Source organism: Eriocheir sinensis, unplaced genomic scaffold (genome assembly GCF_024679095.1).
Source record: "Eriocheir sinensis breed Jianghai 21 unplaced genomic scaffold, ASM2467909v1 Scaffold404, whole genome shotgun sequence".
Taxonomy (NCBI): Eukaryota; Metazoa; Arthropoda; class Malacostraca; order Decapoda; family Varunidae; genus Eriocheir; species Eriocheir sinensis.
The window spans coordinates 200880-219210 of NW_026111726.1; the positions used below are offsets into that span (position 1 = coordinate 200880).

Here is an 18331-nt window from a genome sequence, read left to right on the forward strand (position 1 = left end):
AAACACCTATCCCCTGTTCTTCAACAACACTCAGCTGTCACCGTCTTCAACACTAAACGTCCTCGGTCTATCCTTAACTCAAAATCTCAACTGGAAACTTCATATATCCTCGCTAAATCAGCTTCCTCGAGGTTGGGCGTTCTGTATCGTCTCCGCCAGTTCTTCTCCCTCGCGCAGTTGCTATCCATATACAGGGCCTTGTCCGCCCTCGTATGGAGTATGCATCTCACGTGTGGGAGGCTCCACCACAGCTCTTCTGGACAGAGTGGAGTCTAAGGGTGGTATTGTTAGACGCGAAGGCTAGCGTCCTTTCCTGTCGCTCGACCATGTAGGTAGGCAAAGTTACTTCGTCCCTCGACCGTATTGAGAGACCAGCCCGCCAGCAGCCCCCGCTGCATCTGGGTGTTGGTACGCCTGATCGGCATCAGCTGGCCACGCACCGGCCCGATTTCCCGTTTTTTTCAAAAATCATGTTTCATATCGGGACTACATTAAGAGAAAATTATAAATTTAGAGATAAACAAAACAGAAAAGCTAGATATAGCCGTAATTAATGGAAGAAGACGAGGTGCAGTGCATAAACTTTTATTTCAGCAGTCATACATATTATCAGAAATTATAAGGAAGTACTCTTTAAAAATAATATCATTTAATATAAAAATTCAAATTAAACAATTATTAAAAAAATAAAAATGAAAATGATAATGCATATTGCCGATATGATTGCATATTCCGCCATCACAACAACGCGCGCGCACGGAAGCTGATCGACAATGGACCGCGCTGCACCACTTTCGTCAAGGCAGAGGAGAGTCCTGGTGCAGCTAGTGGAGGAAAGGCCTGTCCTTCAAGATAGGTCAACCAGCACTGCGGTCCAGCACAAGAAGAACTTGGCGTGGGATGAGATCGCCAAAAACTTCAACGCCATGCACCCTGATCTGGAGCCGCGATCAGTTCAACAATTGAAAAGAAGTTTCAACCGCATCAAATTGAAGTAAGTAAATGAGGTGCATTGATTTTACGTTGTATATAGTTAACCTTTTGACCAGTATCGCTGTGTATCGCTTCAGGTCCTCCTCTCTCGATCCTTTCAGTGCGCAACGCGTCATGACCCCTGTGCGCTGTCGGGCAGGGGGGAGGTGAGTTCTATTTTCACCTCCACACCTCTGTAACTATGCATTGTAGCAAATATTCGGCATATCATTGGAAAGATAAAGGCAAATACTATACAGCTTGCTTAATTATATTGCCAGTTTCATATGATGACCGACTAAACAATTATATTTTGCCATCGTATCTAAAAAATAACCGCTATTATAATATGTATTGGTAGTATAGTTTGGTATATATTATTCTCGCTTTAACTTAGTGGTTGTAACAGCCAACTAGGCAAGACAATTCACCCCGTTCTGATGACAGGCAGCATGTTTCACGTATGAGTATGTGGTTGCATTATGTAGGAGGTGTCGGTGGACATTCCATCAGAATAAAGTTACTATGGGGTGGTGAATAGTGTTGGAACATGTATTGTGAGCGGGAGATTCAAAACACCACCAGCACAGACAGCGCGGCGTCGCTGCCACAATTTAGCAATAAAATAATAAATGCTCTTACTGTGAATTACCATATAGTTCTTGCATCACGGGGTCACGGGGAAAATGCTTCCACCTCAGCGTGCGGTTGCGAAGCAACTGGGGTCACATGCCACTCCTCCCCTGAGAATTAACATACTGCCCCCCATCGACCATGCCTTTATACCCACCATTAATATGATCTTAGAATGTGCCCTTGTAACATTCTGTGTGGCATCAGAATGCCGCGGAGCTTCACTTGTCTAGTGCCCTCCCATACTCAGATGTGCCCCCCTTTGATAAATACCTATCCACTCCAGTGTTTGGGTGATGATTAAAATGATCAACTTTTCACCTTTTGAGACACAGATTACACTAATAATGTGTTCTCCAGATCCAAAATAATCATAATGCATTAAAAATAGGCTATAGTTATTTTTCATTGTTATTACATGTTATTTGTAAGGCAAAAAGAAATAATTACTGGTAGAATAGCAATAAGCATAGAGCAGGTGTAGCTCTTACATATGATAATATTATACCATTGCTGATTAAATAGTAACCCATTAATTCTTGCTTTGTTAGTTAAGAGCTATATTCAAACTAATATAATCCCATGTTATCAACCTAATTGAATAGCAATGTATCTTTAATCCAAACACTATTAATATTAATAGGCACTAGAATATTAAATCTGCAACACTAATATCAATTTTGGTACAACAAGTTGTTTCCAATGCTCTTTACTATATTTGGTCAAAGGGTAAAAAAAGGTAAAGGAAAAGGTTAAGTTGGGAGCACACGCTATAGCTGCGGGTGGTGGCAGTGCTCATCTCCATCCCATTGATCCTTTGAGCCTGTCATGAGACAACCCATAAACCAGATACAGTACCAGTGTAACATCTGGGTTACCACAGTTTACTTTCCCTGGTGGCCCCAGGTACCCGGGTGAAAGGAAGGATGAACGGCTGGGTGGCTGCATGCCGACTGCCCAGGCCCGCAGATTCATTGTTAGGGACTCGAACCACTGCATTGCAGAGGTGTATTGTTAAAGGGTTTACAATTCAGTATGCCTTTGATATATTATTGTTATTAAAATCATGTTTCATTGCAGTGTGAAAAATGAAGAGAGATCCTACAAGCTGAAGGTGAAGAGGACTGGTGGTGCCCCTCCTCCATCACCTCCCAAGTTTACAGAAGAACATGAGACTGTTGCCTCCATGATCTCTGGAGAACTCAACATGGGCGAGGATGTCTTTGACACTCTTGCCATTCAAGATGGGCATCCAGTGGATGAGGCAGGCACTCCCATCATGGATGTTACTTTCAGTAAGTTAATCATTGCTTGAAAGTATATCACATTATATTATCCAGCTTTCTGCATTCTTGTTCTGGTGCTGCATATAAATACTATCATTGTTATTCTCATCATCAATTTTCACTTTTGATACACTGGTTTAGGTTAAAAGATATGCAAAAAAAATATATATATATATATATATATATATATATATATATATATATATATATATATATATATATATATATATATATATATATAGATAGATAGATATATATATAGATATATATATATATATATATATATATATATATATATATAGAGAGAGAGAGAGAGAGAGAGAGAGAGAGAGAGAGAGAGAGAGAGAGAGAGAGAGAGAGAGAGAGAGAGAGAGAGAGAGAGAGAGAGAGAGAGAGAGAGAGAGAGAGAGAGAGAGAGAGAGAGAGATAGATATAGATAGATAAGTTACTCATTTCTGGGAAGAAGCTCTGAGGGGGCCCAGTCTAGGATTAAATTTAAATAACTATAAATGCAATAGATATCAAATTCCCTCTGGTGCCTTTATTGATGGGGTAGTGTTTTTTCAAGTATTATAAGAAAAGAAGCTAACATTGTTATTGAAGGAAGAAATTTCCCGAGTCACATCATCTTTCATGTATAAGTATGACCGATAATGCATTGTATTATTTCACAGCTGTGAGTGGAAAACTGCCACCGACAGAGGTCCCCTCTGCTACTTCTGCCGCTGAATGTGCTGAAGCACCTGCACCTCCTAGTGCTTCTACATCTTTCCAGCCAGAAGCTTCATCCTCTGCATCCACTGCACCATCACTAACTACATTTACATGTAATGTGGCCTCCTCTTCTGCTGCCCCACGGCAGAGGAGGAAATTTGATGCAGAGTACCAGGCCTGTCGGAAGCAGCAGGATGAGTATCACCAACTCCTTCTTCAACAGACCAGAGAGGAGCACGACCAACAGATGAAACTGTACCAGTTTCACAGGGAGGTGTTGCAGCGGCAGCTAGATGTCTTCACGGAGACTTGGCATCATATCCGTGAGGCAGCAGACACCTGCAAAGCCAAATTTTTGGACAGTTTGGGGAATGCCGGAGAGTAACATCCATGATGGGATTGCCTGCCTCATCAACTGCATGCCCATCTTGTATTGTAAGTGTCAAGGACACACTCGCCCATACTGAGTTCTCCAGAAATCATGGAGGCAACGGCCTCGTGTTCTTCGGAAAGCTTGGGAGGTGATTGAGGAGGGCCACCACCAGTCTTCTTCACCGTTAGCATGTAAGCTCCCCCCAACATCACTACCTATGAATTTATCTAAACATTTTATTAATGTGTTCATCTTATTGACTCTCATAACATGAAGGCCAGGCCTGTTCCACTCATTCTCTTGTTGGTAAAGTATTTTTTGCCTATGACCCTGTGGAATCTGAATTTATCAAATTTAAACCCATTATTACATGTCCTACCCAGCTCTCTTACCATCAGAACCTTATAAATATCCCCCTTATTAAAGCCCTTCATCCATTTATAAACTTCGATCAAGTCTCCTTGCACCCTTTGCCTCTCTAGAAAATGCAAGTTTAATTAACTGTTCGAGTCTCCTCATATGTCAAGTTTTTGAACCCGTAAATCATCTTTGTCATCCTCCACTGTACCAATTCTAACATTTTGATACCCATTCTACAATTATGAAGGTGACCAGAAAAAAAACACATTATCATGATAAGATCTAACTAATGTTAAATATAGCTTGATGACATCAGCACTTGTTGCTTACTCTCCTTGAAATGAATCCCAATACCCTATTTGCACAATATCTAGGATGAATGCATTGTGCTCTTAGATGGAGATCAGAGGTCATCAAGATCCCTGAATTCCTCTCACACCTTGATCTTCTTAGGGGAGTGTCATTTAACCAATAATTATGAGGGGTTGTTCCCATATACACTCAGAGTACTGCACTTCCAGATGTATAAATAAAAACCAACACTGCCACCATCTTCAGTGGTCTTTCTTTACACCACTGAAGATGGTGGCAGTGTCCACCGAAACTGTTTAGTTAAAATATAACTATCGTCTGCCAGTGTGGGTTTTATTTATACATCAAGAATATTACGTCAGAGTGATTAGCCCATTCTTTGCACTTCCAGACATTGAACTCCATCTGCCACTTCCCTGCCCATTCACGCAATCTGTCTAGTTCATCCTGGAGAATACTAGCGACCCGATCCGACTCAATTACTCTGCCAATCTCTGTATCATCAGCATTTTAGCATATATTGCCAACATTAACTAGTGTTAGTAGTAGTAGTTGTAGTAGGAAATACATTATATTCAGTGATGTTTGATAAATATTTTGTTCATTTATTTATATCATGATTATGTACGTATAGGCTTCAGGCAGGAAATGAACAAATTAAAGAGACTGTAAATTTTGATCGGAAAATATTTATGCAAAATCTTACAAGCTATTTTCATTTTCTGAACAGACATAACTTATTATTAGAGAAACTACAATAAAGATCTCAAAATGTACACCACTGTGACCAACCACCACACCAAGAAAAGACGGCGCCACTATAAAACACTTGCCTGCATCATGACGGGCTAGGGCCGACTACCATCCAGGTCTCTCAAGAAAGCCTAAAAGCACTATAGGCAGGGAAAAAAAGATCAAACCTGGGCTATCTGTGTATAAATCAACCCAACTGAGCTACTGAGGTCACCATGCCAAGGGCCACTTATGCAGCACTATACCTGACACCTGGCCCCTACTGTGGATATGAAGGAAAAGTGACCTCGCTCACACTCATGGTAGCTGGAAACGCTTTTAATCGCTTTTAGTCAACCCATAATGCCACCTGTAGTATATATTTACATTAGAAAAACTGCAATAATAGTGAACAATGTTGTCATGTAGATTACTGAATTTTCAATGTGTTATTGCAGTTCCTCTAATATATATAGCACCGCATGTGCTACTGTGGGTTAAATAAAAGCATTTCCAGCCACCATGAGTGTGGGCGAAGTCACCTTTCCTGCATATCCAGTGGGGGAGGATGTCAAGATACAGTGCCAGAGAAGTGGCCTCTGGGATCATCTTTTCTGGGGTGTTTTATGGGGCTGGTTAGGCTGTGGGACCACTGCCTCCTGAGCCCCATCAGTGGGAAATGTTAGCGGATGTTGTTATTCTGTCGATGTGTCACCAGGGAGGGTTAGATCCTATTGAGTTGCCAGGACTTCTGTAGGAAGGTCTGCATAGACTTGAGGGCTTGGAAGGCAGTGTTGGGGCTGAGGGTGTCGCTGCCCAGCAGGCCTTCTATGTAAAGTTGGCCTGTGGATGTTGAGTCTGGTTAGGGATGCTTAATTTGAGGTTGGTGTGGAGGAGGAATCTTGGGCAGTGGAGCAGGAAATGTTCTGGTGTGTTAGGCTGTGTGAGGCACCATGGGCAGTGTAGGTCTTGGACTAGACGGAGAACTTTTAAATCATCGATGGCTCGGTTGGCTTGCTGCCCTGACTCCTATCCAGAAGCCTGGGTTCCATTGCCAGCACTCAATGGTGTACATTTTGACATCCACAGAAGATCTAAAAGAATCTCTCAACAATGGAAGCTCTGCGAGCATTTCCAGTGCCTACATCATAATCTGCAAGTATGTCTATGTTGATGGGCTCAAGTTCTTCTTCTGGCATGTCAATGGGGAGTTTGTTGAGGATTGCAATATTGTGCAGGATGGCACATGCAGTCACAATTTTTTTGATGTTGAGAGTGCTGTTCTCATTGGCTTTGAGAGAATAGCAAATCTTTTCTTCCAAATCCCGAACGTTCTCTCGATCAGGTTCCTTGTTTTGATGTGAGAGGCATTGTAATGCCTCTCCTTAACAGTACGAGGAATTCGAATGGGAGTTAAAAGGTAGCTTTTACAGGCATAGCCCGAATCCCCCAACAAGTATCCTCTGTACTGCCCTCCCTCCTCCAGAGTAGCACACAAAACAGACTCACTGAAGATGCGGGCATCATGTGCACTACCTTGCCAGTTCACGACCAGATTTGTGAAGAGCATGGATGAGTTGCAGACCCCCATTATATTCAATGAAAAAAAGCCTTTCCTGCAGCGGTAAAGTTCTGCATCTTCTCCACCTGGACTGATGATTGGGATGTGTACACCATCTACACATCCAATAACTCCGGGCATGGCAGCTACCTCGGCAAATTGTCGCATGACATCCTGTTCTTCAGCAGGACTGGGGAACTTTATGTAGTCCCCTGCTAGCTGGCAGATTGCACTGGTCACAGTCTTGACACAGGTAGATACACTGGGCAGCGACATGTCACAGCAATCCCCCATGTCAAGCTGGAAGCTCCCAGTGGCATAGTAGCGGAGGGTTACCAGCAGCTGGAGACGTGGTGGGATTGGAAGCCCTGTAAGAAAGAAATATTTATCAGAATATATATATATATATATATATATATATATATATATATATATATATATATATATATATATATATATATATATATATATATATATATATATATATATATATATATATATACACACACCATAGAACGGGGCTATTGCGACCACCTGGGGCAACTGAGACCAGCTAAGGAAATTTCTTTTAAAAATTAAAAAAAAAAATAATAGGTCGGACTGTTTTGTTAACTTCTGTTTTGTAGACATTCAAGTACATAAGATCTGAAAATGTAAACCACATCTTTTCACTCATTCCACAAGTACCCCTCATTCCTATTCATTTGTGTATGTATATTCGAGGAATGTGACCCAGTAACGCTAAGGTGTGCTGTACACAAGCCGTGTCCCTCAGCCAAGTCCAATTTCTGTGATCTGTAGCCAGGCATCCTATGTAAGTATACAGCCAATGTGGAGGTGATCAATGTTAATGTTTACTTTGTATTGATCTTTATATAACATGGGGTAATTGAGACCACCATAATGGGGTACAAGAGACCACAGCTACATAAATGGTACACACTTCTGTTTTGTTTCGGGATGGTGTGTACCTACAAGAGAAAAGAAGGTTCTCCCAGGGCCCAGTATACTCCTGACATCCGGAAACAGGCTGATAATAATATTAATAATAATAATAATGATAATATTAATAATAATAATAATGATAATATTAATAATAATAATAATAATAATAATAATGAAAATAATAATGCTAATAATAATAACAAAAATAATAATAATAATAATAATAATAATAATAATAATAATAATAATAATAATAATAATAATAATAATGATAATAATAATAATTATAACAATAATAATAAATAATAGTAATAATAATAATAATAATAATAATAATAATAATAATAATAATAATAATAATAATAATAATAATAAATTAATTAATAATAATGAAAATAATAACAATAATTATAACAGTAAATAATAATAATAATAATAATAATAATAATAATAATAATAATAATAATAATAATAATAATAAATTAATTAATAATAATGAAAATAATAATAATTATATATAATTATAAAAAAATATATAATAATAATAATAATAAATTAATTAATAATAATGAAAATAATAATAATTATAATTATAATAACAATAAATAATAATAATAATAATAATAATAATAATAATAATAATAATAATAATAATAATAATAATAATAACAACAATAGCAATAATAATAATTCCTGATGACTGCACCTCCATGGTGATGTGGTTATCGTGCCAAGCTACAAATCCACAGATCTAGGTTCAAATCCCAGTCGGTGTGCACCTCACCCAACTGTTCATTCTCCCTCTTGTGCCTGTCAAATTAATGGGTACCTGTGGAAACCTGTGGTAACCCAGATGTTACACCTGCCCTCTTTTGGGTTAATGGGTTCATATCCACCACAGGCTATAGTGCTAATGTGACAGAGGTCAGCACTCAGGCCATGTGCAACTATAGTATGTGCCCCTACCTTCACCTTACTTTCACTGAGAATGTGGATGACTGCCTTATCCTACTTTTCAACCAATCAATAACCAAGCCCATAATTTTTGCAGATTTTTGCAGGGGTCTATAAGGCATCATAGTTTCATGAGGTGGGCGGGGGAAGAGGGTAGCGATCGAAGCAAGGATGTGCAGGTGAGGGAATATTTTGTAAATAGGCACTTTTAGGGGCATTTTAAGGCTGATTGAAAAACATTGGAGGGGCTGTAGCCCCCTAGCCCCCCCCCCCCACAGAAATTATGGCTGACAACAGAAACTCATGTTAGAAAAGTGTGTCAAAAGATATGTTGAACTGAATTGTTTGCTTTGACCTAAACTCTATCGCTAGGAAATATGAAATAAACATTTATTCCTTAAGAATGATAATTTGACAAAAAAATCATAGACATATATGTAGACATATTTACATAGCTGAGAATAACTAGGGTATGGATCTGTGACTTTGGCACCTCGTATAATTTGAGAACTATCAGGGCTGTCCCTGTTTATGGTTGTGGTTCGTTGGCAGATCTAAAGGGGGACCCAGGGGCCCCATGGTCCTGAGCGAATACTGGAAACTAGCTCAGAAGTGCGCTGCGGCTATAACAACAAAACTCGCAGAACATTCCAAATTGTGTGGTAGGCAATTTCATCGGACTTTTCAACAATCGGGCCTCCGGCAAACTTTTTTCCTGAATCGGCTCCTGTTGCAGTTAAGCATCAGTACATTAATCTTGCTAGCCACAGCTTGATCAGGTCTGATTAAAGTACCTGTAAAGAATGGCATTTTTATATTTTCAGACCCATGATATTTTAAGCTTACCTCTTTTCCTGGTAGAATCTGGCAATAGGTGCTGGATTTTTTATAAGAGATCCAGGGTGACTTGCTTGGAGAGCCGAAAGCGTTGAGTGAACTCCTCTTCCGAGTACATTTCAAAGGGATCCCTACGGCTCCTGAACAAACGGGTTCTCCTCCTGATGGCCAGGTCTTCCCATTGTCCCACGTGAGCCACTCTACGTAGCAGGTGTCTGTAGGCTGCCATTGCTGCTTTTTCTGTAATAAAAATTATATTTAATCTTTTGTGTCATCACCCTCATCAAGGATTATTTTCATTTGAAGTGGAACTTAAGCATCAAGGTCTGTCTGAATATAAGCTTGAGCTTAGATGGCCAATGTAATTATTCCCCATAATGGTGTGAAATATTAATATTGGCCATGCTGGGGTGGGCAGGCTCAGTAATGAAGGCTGCTTCCTTGACCTATTTCATAGCATTCACAATTCATACTTATTGAGGTTTACTGGCGTCAGGCTCACTGTAGTATTACCAAAGTTAAGGTAAAGTTGGGGGCACACGCTATAGCCGAGCTGCGCGTGGGTTCTCCGTTGCATGAACACGTGAGCCTGTGGTAGGAGGGAGCCCAACACCCCGGAACACAGGGCCAGTGTGACATCCGGGTTACCACAGTTTACCTTCCCCAGGTTTCCCCAGGTACCCATTTATCGACCAGCCCGAAAGGGAGGAAGATCAGCTGGGTGAGCAGCACGCTGACTCCTCGGGTCGGGATTCGGATCCGGGCCCGCGGTGTAGTAGTCAGCCACGCTGACCACTAGACCACGGAGACCTCTTAGTATTACCAAGCACGAATAATAAGATTATACATCCTGTCAAGCTCCCTCACCCGGGTGTAATAATACATTTTGTTGGGGCTACGGCATGGCGATGAAAGGCGAGCCTCCTGTCAGCCTTCCAGCAAGTTGTAAACACGCCTTATCCCGCCTAACGTATCCTGCCACTTTAAAAACACTAAACAATCATTCACAGCCGGGAAAATACGCTTGGTCTTACCTGTATATGGATGATGAATTGTAGTAATGGCGGCAGCCTTCCTCTCCCGCGTGACGCCAGGCCGGAGGGGGGAGCTTGTTGTCGTCACGACGCCTTATTCTTGTAAAACGCGGAACGGGTACTGTTATCAGAGAAACACTAGTGTTCTGCCTAATAGGATATTTTTTTCCCGAAAATTTATTTTATAATTTATTGTATTTTTTACATTCAGTCTAAATTCTGATAACAATTTTAATCACGATTTCGACGAAGACACGGGGGTACCCGTGTCCTCGACACTCAACCATGTTCCAGTATTTTGGCGGGCATTTCAAGTACTCTCAGTCAAGGCAAGTATAGAGAGGTATAGTCACTCTCATAGAACGTGAAGAACCAAATTTTGAAGTGATCTTTTTTATTAGGACCTCTCGGATGTTTTTTTATGTTATAAACTACTACAATAAAATAAAATAAGATGTGGGTTTTTTGTTATAGACCCTGTGAAGCAATTGTCGGTGAATAAAAAATATAAATAGAAATGTTCACGGCATCTCATCCTGGACGATGATTGGCTGGCGTCTCGATAAGCTCCTCCCCTTCCTCGAGTTTAATTCATTTCTTCTCTCGTTGTTCAATCCAAACCGACGGCTCATTTTCAGCTTTGACCCAACATTCATTTGTTTACTCAAGTCAGACTCGCCGCTCACCTCACGCCCCATCTGTGTGTGAGCGGCGAGTCTGACTTGAGTAAACAAATGCCGAAGTGAATGAAGGCGTCACGGCTCGGCTTACATTCGGCGGCGATTTTGACCCTATGTATATTTTTACCTCGGGAGATACCACACACCATCAGAAGCAGAAAAGCATGCAGATTCAGGATCTGGGCTTATAAAAGTGATACGACGAAAACCAGCTGAGTACTAAGGAGTTGAAGGGAAATAAGTGCAAGAACATGTTTACTCCATCCTTCACTTAACTCTGATTTTCGTATGTGTAATTTTACATTATTGTTACAAATTTATGCTAGTGTGATGCAGAATTTTCTCAAGAAGATGATGGTGGTCTTAGTTTTTCGTAAAAATGAATGTTGGGGTCAGGAAACAGGGTGGGAGTGAGGTGAAGTCGTCGGTTAGGCAGACAACGAGGATGGGGCGTGGCCAAGCGTGAAGGCTATAGGAGTTGCCAACGAGTGATTTCCTCCCGCCTGTATGACGATACCTTCTCTATACTTGCCTTGCTCTCAGTAACGACTTGACTTCATGGGAAGTAACTTGTCCTCGACCTTCCGTCTAGCAATACCACCCTTAATATACCGAGAAGGGATATATGGAATTTAGTAGAATATATATATATAGACATTTTTTTTAACTGAAAGGGTCAAATACTTGGAAAATGAATCCACGCTTATGTATCTACTACATTTATTATTTTTATTAGGTATACCATGTTTATTAAGTTAACCCGCTCATAAACGAGTGATTAAAGAGTAATTTTGATAAAGCTTTACCATCATACTCGACAGATATGTTTGTTTGATAACCTTAATTCTTGCCCGTCAGACATATAGCCTACCCTTTTGCCTTTCCTCCTCTGATTTGTAACATTCATTCATTCTTCATTTTATTTGCTTCATCTTATTTATTTATTCTTATTATTCTTATTTATTTACCTCTTATTTATTTATTTATTTGCATCCTATTTATTTATCTTTGTTTGATAACCTTTTTGCCCGTCCCTAATAGCCTACCCGTTTTCCTTTCATCCTCTGATTTGTAACTTATTCATTCATTTTTCCTTTTATTTGCTTCATCTTATACATTTATTCTTATTATTCTTATTTATTTGCTTCTTATTTATTTACTAGTTTATTTATTTGTATCCAATTTGTTTATCTTCCTACTTATTCCTTTTTTTTCGTATCATTTTACCAACAGTGCGATTATTCCATTGGTACGTAGATTACAAAAGCAATTCTCTCCGTTCATTGCCTTTCTTTTTATTTATCAAACCACCAACAAATTATAATATCTTCCTATAGTGTCACGTCATATCGTAACCTAGAAATCGCCCTAAAATCTATCACTCTAAACCCAATTTAACCTTATTTTTCTTCTTCTTCCAGGTTCATTACACGTCAATTCAGCTTCCACTTGACAACCACGAACAGGAACAAGGTCAGCATCGCCCCAGGAAAGCCTCCACCAACATCCCTCTTTGGTAAGTACAACCTCTTCCTTGATACTCCCTTAGGTCATGTTATTCAGTTTCCAATAAAGCTCGATCGCCACGCCCTTCCAAACTCTCATGAAACTCCCTTAATGGTCTTTTTGCAATTGTTCTTCAGTCTCCTCCAAGCTCCCCACGCCTTTCCTATCTCTCATGGAACTTCCTGCGGTCTTATTGCTATTGTGTCCTTGTTTCCACTCGCACAAGCTCCTCATTTGTCCTTCTCCGTCTTGAAACTTTCTTGGGTCATTTAGAGAGAGAGAGAGAGAGAGAGAGAGAGAGAGAGAGAGAGAGAGAGAGAGAGAGAGAGAGAGAGAGAGAGAGCAAAACAACACACATTGACGTAGGAATATAACATGCGTAGGTGCTTAAGTTCTTGCGTTCGTCTCTGGTGTAAGCGAAGATAAGGGTTACCTGAATTACCTGAGGATTTATTAGCTCAACACCTGGTCGTGGGGAAAGGCTCACGTGCCCTTTTCTTTATCTTATCTGTATTTATTAGTGTTCGACAGCCGCTCATTAAGGAAGGGTTTTATAAGGGATTGGGGTTGGAATGTCACCCACTTCTGTTTTGTTCGTTCCCTGTTTGTGACGTGTTCTGGGGATTGTTTTTTTTTTTTTTGTTTTTGTTTTTCGATATGATTTGTTTTGTTGCTGTTGGTTATTGTTGTTTCTGTTATTGTTACTGTTTTATTTTCTTTTTCTTCGTCCTTTCTTTTCTTGTTGTTCTTGTTCTTGTTCTTCATTTTGTTATCCTTATATTATTATCATTATTATTATTATTATCATTGTTATTATTATTATTATTATTATTATTATTATTATTAGTAGTAGTAGTAGTAGTAGTAGTAGTAGTAGTAGCAGTAGTACATGAGGATAAGTTGATTGGGTTGATAATGTGACGAAGGAAGACGTAATAAAATTGAAAAAAAAAAAAGATTAATACAGGATGAATGGGAATGAGATAGAGGAGGAGGAGGAGGATAATAATGAAGGGGTTGAAAATAAGGCAAATTATGCATGGAAAGTCTTTAGCAGATGTGAGTCGACAAGCATACAGATAGTAACTTAAGGAAGAAGACAATGAACGCAAGCTATATATCTCGTTATGCTGAATCGAAATGCTAAAAACTCCATAAAAATAGCTATCATTAAACACTAAATACTGAAAATAACCGTCCATAGCCATGATTCAACCCTTACAATAATAACGCAATATGGTTATCTATGATACTATACGATACCAATTCAGTGTAACATTTCATAAAGCATTAAAAACTGGTCTCATTGACAGTACCGTAAAAACATGTTACCATAAACCTCGGTAACCCAACCTCATCTCTGCCTCCTCCCCACCATGTGCAAGGAGGCAGATGAGGGGTGATAGTTAGGTAATGGGAGCGAACCTTTCATGAATTAATCTAGCAAATAAAATCGGCCAAAAACATAAATATCTAGTCATCCCTACCGAAAAGAGAAACAGACATGACGATATTAACCCCTAAAAACGATTCCGTATGACTAATTTTGAACTTAATACCATGACCACTGACCCTAATTTGGCGATGATGCAGTAATCCTGGCTGAGTCGCTGAAGATTCTGGTGATGGCTCTCGCGGGACTGAACGAGGAGGCGAAGCAAAGGGGACTCAAGATATTCTGAGCCACTACCAAGGTGCAGGTGTTTGGAGGCTTGCTGGATGAAACGGTACAGTCTGTCCATGCGTGTGGTGACGAAATTGAGATCTTGGAAAATTTCTCATACCTTGGTGGCAGAATGCTGAACAACGGCGAGTGCTGTCAAGAGGTCTGACGGTGGATTGGCTTGACCTTTGACCGTTTTGAAATTTCTGACCACATTGACCGTCACGAGCAATTTGACCGTCACGAGTACTTTGACCGTCACTTGACCGCTTTCACCTTCCCTTGATCACTTTGACTTTTCCCTAACCACCTCGGGCACTGTAACATTTCCTGCATCCCTTTTGATCATTTTAACGCAGGTAATTGTCAGTACTCTTAAACACATCATTACACACTACGGCCATTGTGGTGTAATAAAAAGGGGGACGGGAAAGAGAGAGGGCAACGCGCAACTTCCGTACATTAAAATAAAAAAATCTTCACCACACACATTTTTCTGGGGCCGCTGAATATCTAAGTAAGTTATCGACGGCGTTAATTGGCTACTTACCTGGGCTGCGGAGGTGAAGCCCGGCGGGAGGCGACGCTCAGGGAAGTTACTGGAAAGGTAAGGAAAGGAAAATTATTAGTGACAAATGACTGATTGGCTGACGAACTGACTGATTAGGATTTTTTTTTTCTTTACATCCCCGCCTATAGCCCAAGCCCGTCATGGCGCAAGAAATTTTATAGTGGTGCCAGTTATGCTTGGCTCTTGCTGCTCCCCGGAGCTCATTCTTGATTCACTGGACGGTTCCTTTTAGAGTCCGGGTTGATGGGTGGTCTTCTGGACAGCATGTGGGTAGTCTTAGGCCACTCGGCGGTGACTGAAAAACCCTTACTGACTGACTGAATGAATGAATGAATAACTAACAGAATTACTAACTCTCTCTCTTGTCATGCATTCGCCATCCTTAATAAGTTAGGTAACACGGCAAGGAGGAGGAAGAGGCGGACACACTTCTGCTGCCCTCTTTCCTGCTGCCGTTGCCGTCCGGCTCTCAGCTCACTTTCGCTTTCCCTCGTTGTCTCTCACTTCTGCACTTATTTTATATTCAGACGTATTTCAATTATCATCACCACGATGAGAATTGACGTTGTTCTGGCACTGGTGTGGTGGGCCTTGGCCACCAATCTGCTTCTGAAGTACACCGGGCTCGGCCCTACAACCCCGCCAGCCGAAGGGCTGCGCGCCGCCGGGCCTGTGGAGGGAGAACCCCCGGCGGGACAGCTCGGGGCCCACAAGGCCTGGGTGATTGCTGATCTGCTGGCCGAACAAGAGCGGAGTCAGCTGGCGTTGCAGGACCTAAAAAGACAAAACGCCCTCTTGTCCGTCCTTCTACTTCAGGCCATAGATGAAGCCAGCGTCCTGCACAGGGCGGTGCTGGCTCAAGAAACGGCTTGGAGAGAGAAAGAGCAGCAAAGATTAGCGCTGGAGGAAGAAAACAGCGGCCTGATCAATGACCTGCACTTATCGCGACGCGAAAATAGCGTCCTGCTCAGTGACTTATCTAACGCTGGAAAAATAATTCACAGGCTCCGAAAATTCGTGTCCTTATTCCAGGAAGAAAACCACGGCCTGCTTAGTGATCTGTCTAACGCTAGGAATGAAATTGACAGGCAGCAAAAGTCGTGTCTTTCTCCCGGCAAGAAAATAACGACCTTATCAAAGCGCTGGCCATATCCAAGGCTGAAAATAACGATCTTGTCAGAGCGCTGGACATTTCCAAGGATGAAAGTATCGACCTTATCAAAGCGCTGGAAATCTCCAAGACTGAAAATAACGATCTTGTCAGAGCGCTGGACATTTCCAAGGATGAAAGTATCGACCTTATCAAAGCGCTGGAAATCTCCAAGGTTGAAAATAACGATCTTGTCAGAGCGTTGGACATTTCCAAGGATGAAAATATCGACCTTATCAAAGCGCTGGAAATCTCCAAGGCTGAAAATAACGATCTTGTCAGAGCGTTGGACATTTCCAAGGATGAAAATAACGATCTTGTCAGAGCGCTGGACATTTCCAAGGATGAAAATAACGATCTTGTCAGAGCCCTGGCCATATCCAAGGCTGAAAATACCGATCTTGTCAGAGCGCTGGACATTTCCAAGGATGAAAATAACGAAATTGCCAAGGCGCTGGCCATATCCAAGGCTGAAAATAACGATCTTGTCAGAGCGCTGGACATTTCCAAGGATGAAAATAACGATCTTGTCAGAGCGCTGGACATTTCCAAGGATGAAAATAACGACATTGTCAAGGCGCTGGCCATATCCAAGGCTGAAAATAACGATCTTGTCAGAGCGCTGGACATTTCCAAGAATGAAAATAACGATATTGTCAAGGCGCTGGCCATATCCAAGGCTGAAAATAACGATCTTGTCAGAGCGCTGGACATTTCCAAGGATGAAAATATCGACATTGTCAAGGCGCTGGCCATATCCAAGGCTGAAAATAACGATCTTGTCAGAGCGCTGGACATTTCCAAGGATGAAAATAACGACATTGTAAAAGCGCTGGACATGTTCAAGGAAGAAAATAACGACTTAGTCAAAGCGCTGGCCATTTCCAGGGATAAAAATAACGACCTTGTAAAAGCGCTGGACATCTTCATGGAAGAAAATAACAACGTTTTCAAAGCGCTGGCCATGTCCAAGAAAGAAAATGACGACTTTGTTAAGGCGTTGGCCATCTCCATGGATGAAATTAACGACCTTGTCAAAGCGCTGGCCATCTTCAAGGCTGAAGATGACGACCTTGTAAAAGCGCTGGCAATCCCCAAGGATGAAAATGACGACCTTGTAAAAGCGCTGGCCATCTGCAAGGGTGATGATGACGACCTTGTAAAAGCGCTGGCCATCTGCAAGGCTGAAGATGACGACCTTGTAAAAGCGCTGGCCATCTGCAAGGCTGAAGATGACGACCTTGTAAAAGCGCTGGATATCTGCAAGGCTGAAGATGACGACCTTGTAAAAGCGCTGGATATCTGCAAGGCTGAAGATGACGACCTTGTACAAGCGCTGGATATCTGCAAGGCTGAAGATGACGACCTTGTACAAGCGCTGGATATCTGCAAGGCTGAAGATGACGACCTTGTACAAGCGCTGGATATCTGCAAGGCTGAAGATGACGACCTTGTACAAGCGCTGGATATCTGCAAGGCTGAAGATGACGACCTTGTACAAGCGCTGGATATCTGCAAGGCTGAAGATGACGACCTTGTAAAAGCGCTGGATATCTGCATCTGCAAGGCTGATGATGACGACCTTGTAAAAGCGCTGGATATCTGCAAGGCTGAAGATGACGACCTTGTAAAAGCGCTGGATATCTGCAAGGCTGAAGATGACGACCTTGTACAAGCGCTGGATATCTGCAAGGCTGAAGATGACGACCTTGTACAAGCGCTGGATATCTGCAAGGCTGAAGATGACGACCTTGCAAGCGCTGGATATCTGCAAGGCTGAAGATGACGACCTTGTACAAGCGCTGGATATCTGCAAGGCTGAAGATGACGACCTTGTACAAGCGCTGGATATCTGCAAGGCTGAAGATGACGACCTTGTACAAGCGCTGGATATCTGCAAGGCTGAAGATGACGACCTTGTACAAGCGCTGGATATCTGCAAGGCTGAAGATGACGACCTTGCACAAGCGCTGGATATCTGCAAGGCTGAAGATGACGACCTTGTACAAGCGCTGGATATCTGCAAGGCTGAAGATGACGACCTTGTA

General features: G+C 41.4%; 1 protein-coding gene and 1 long non-coding RNA gene across 2 annotated transcripts; one reads left to right on the forward strand and one right to left on the reverse strand.

Annotated features, from left to right (window-relative positions):
- Positions 1-1107: 1107 nt before the first annotated feature.
- LOC126992129 (uncharacterized) lies at positions 1108-4605 on the forward strand. Its single transcript, XM_050850792.1, has 3 exons — positions 1108-1139; positions 2686-2900; positions 3566-4605. The coding sequence occupies exons 1-3, from the start codon at positions 1108-1110 to the stop codon at positions 3988-3990; spliced, it is 672 nt and encodes a 223-aa protein (XP_050706749.1). The 3' UTR covers positions 3991-4605.
- Positions 4606-6884: 2279 nt separating this feature from the next.
- On the reverse strand, positions 6885-10846 carry LOC126992134 (uncharacterized). The gene is made up of 3 exons (XR_007746241.1): positions 10714-10846; positions 9689-9919; positions 6885-7311 (listed from the first exon to the last, which is right to left on the reverse strand). It is a non-coding gene; the product is annotated as an uncharacterized LOC126992134 (long non-coding RNA).
- Between the last annotated feature and the right edge of the window lie 7485 nt (positions 10847-18331).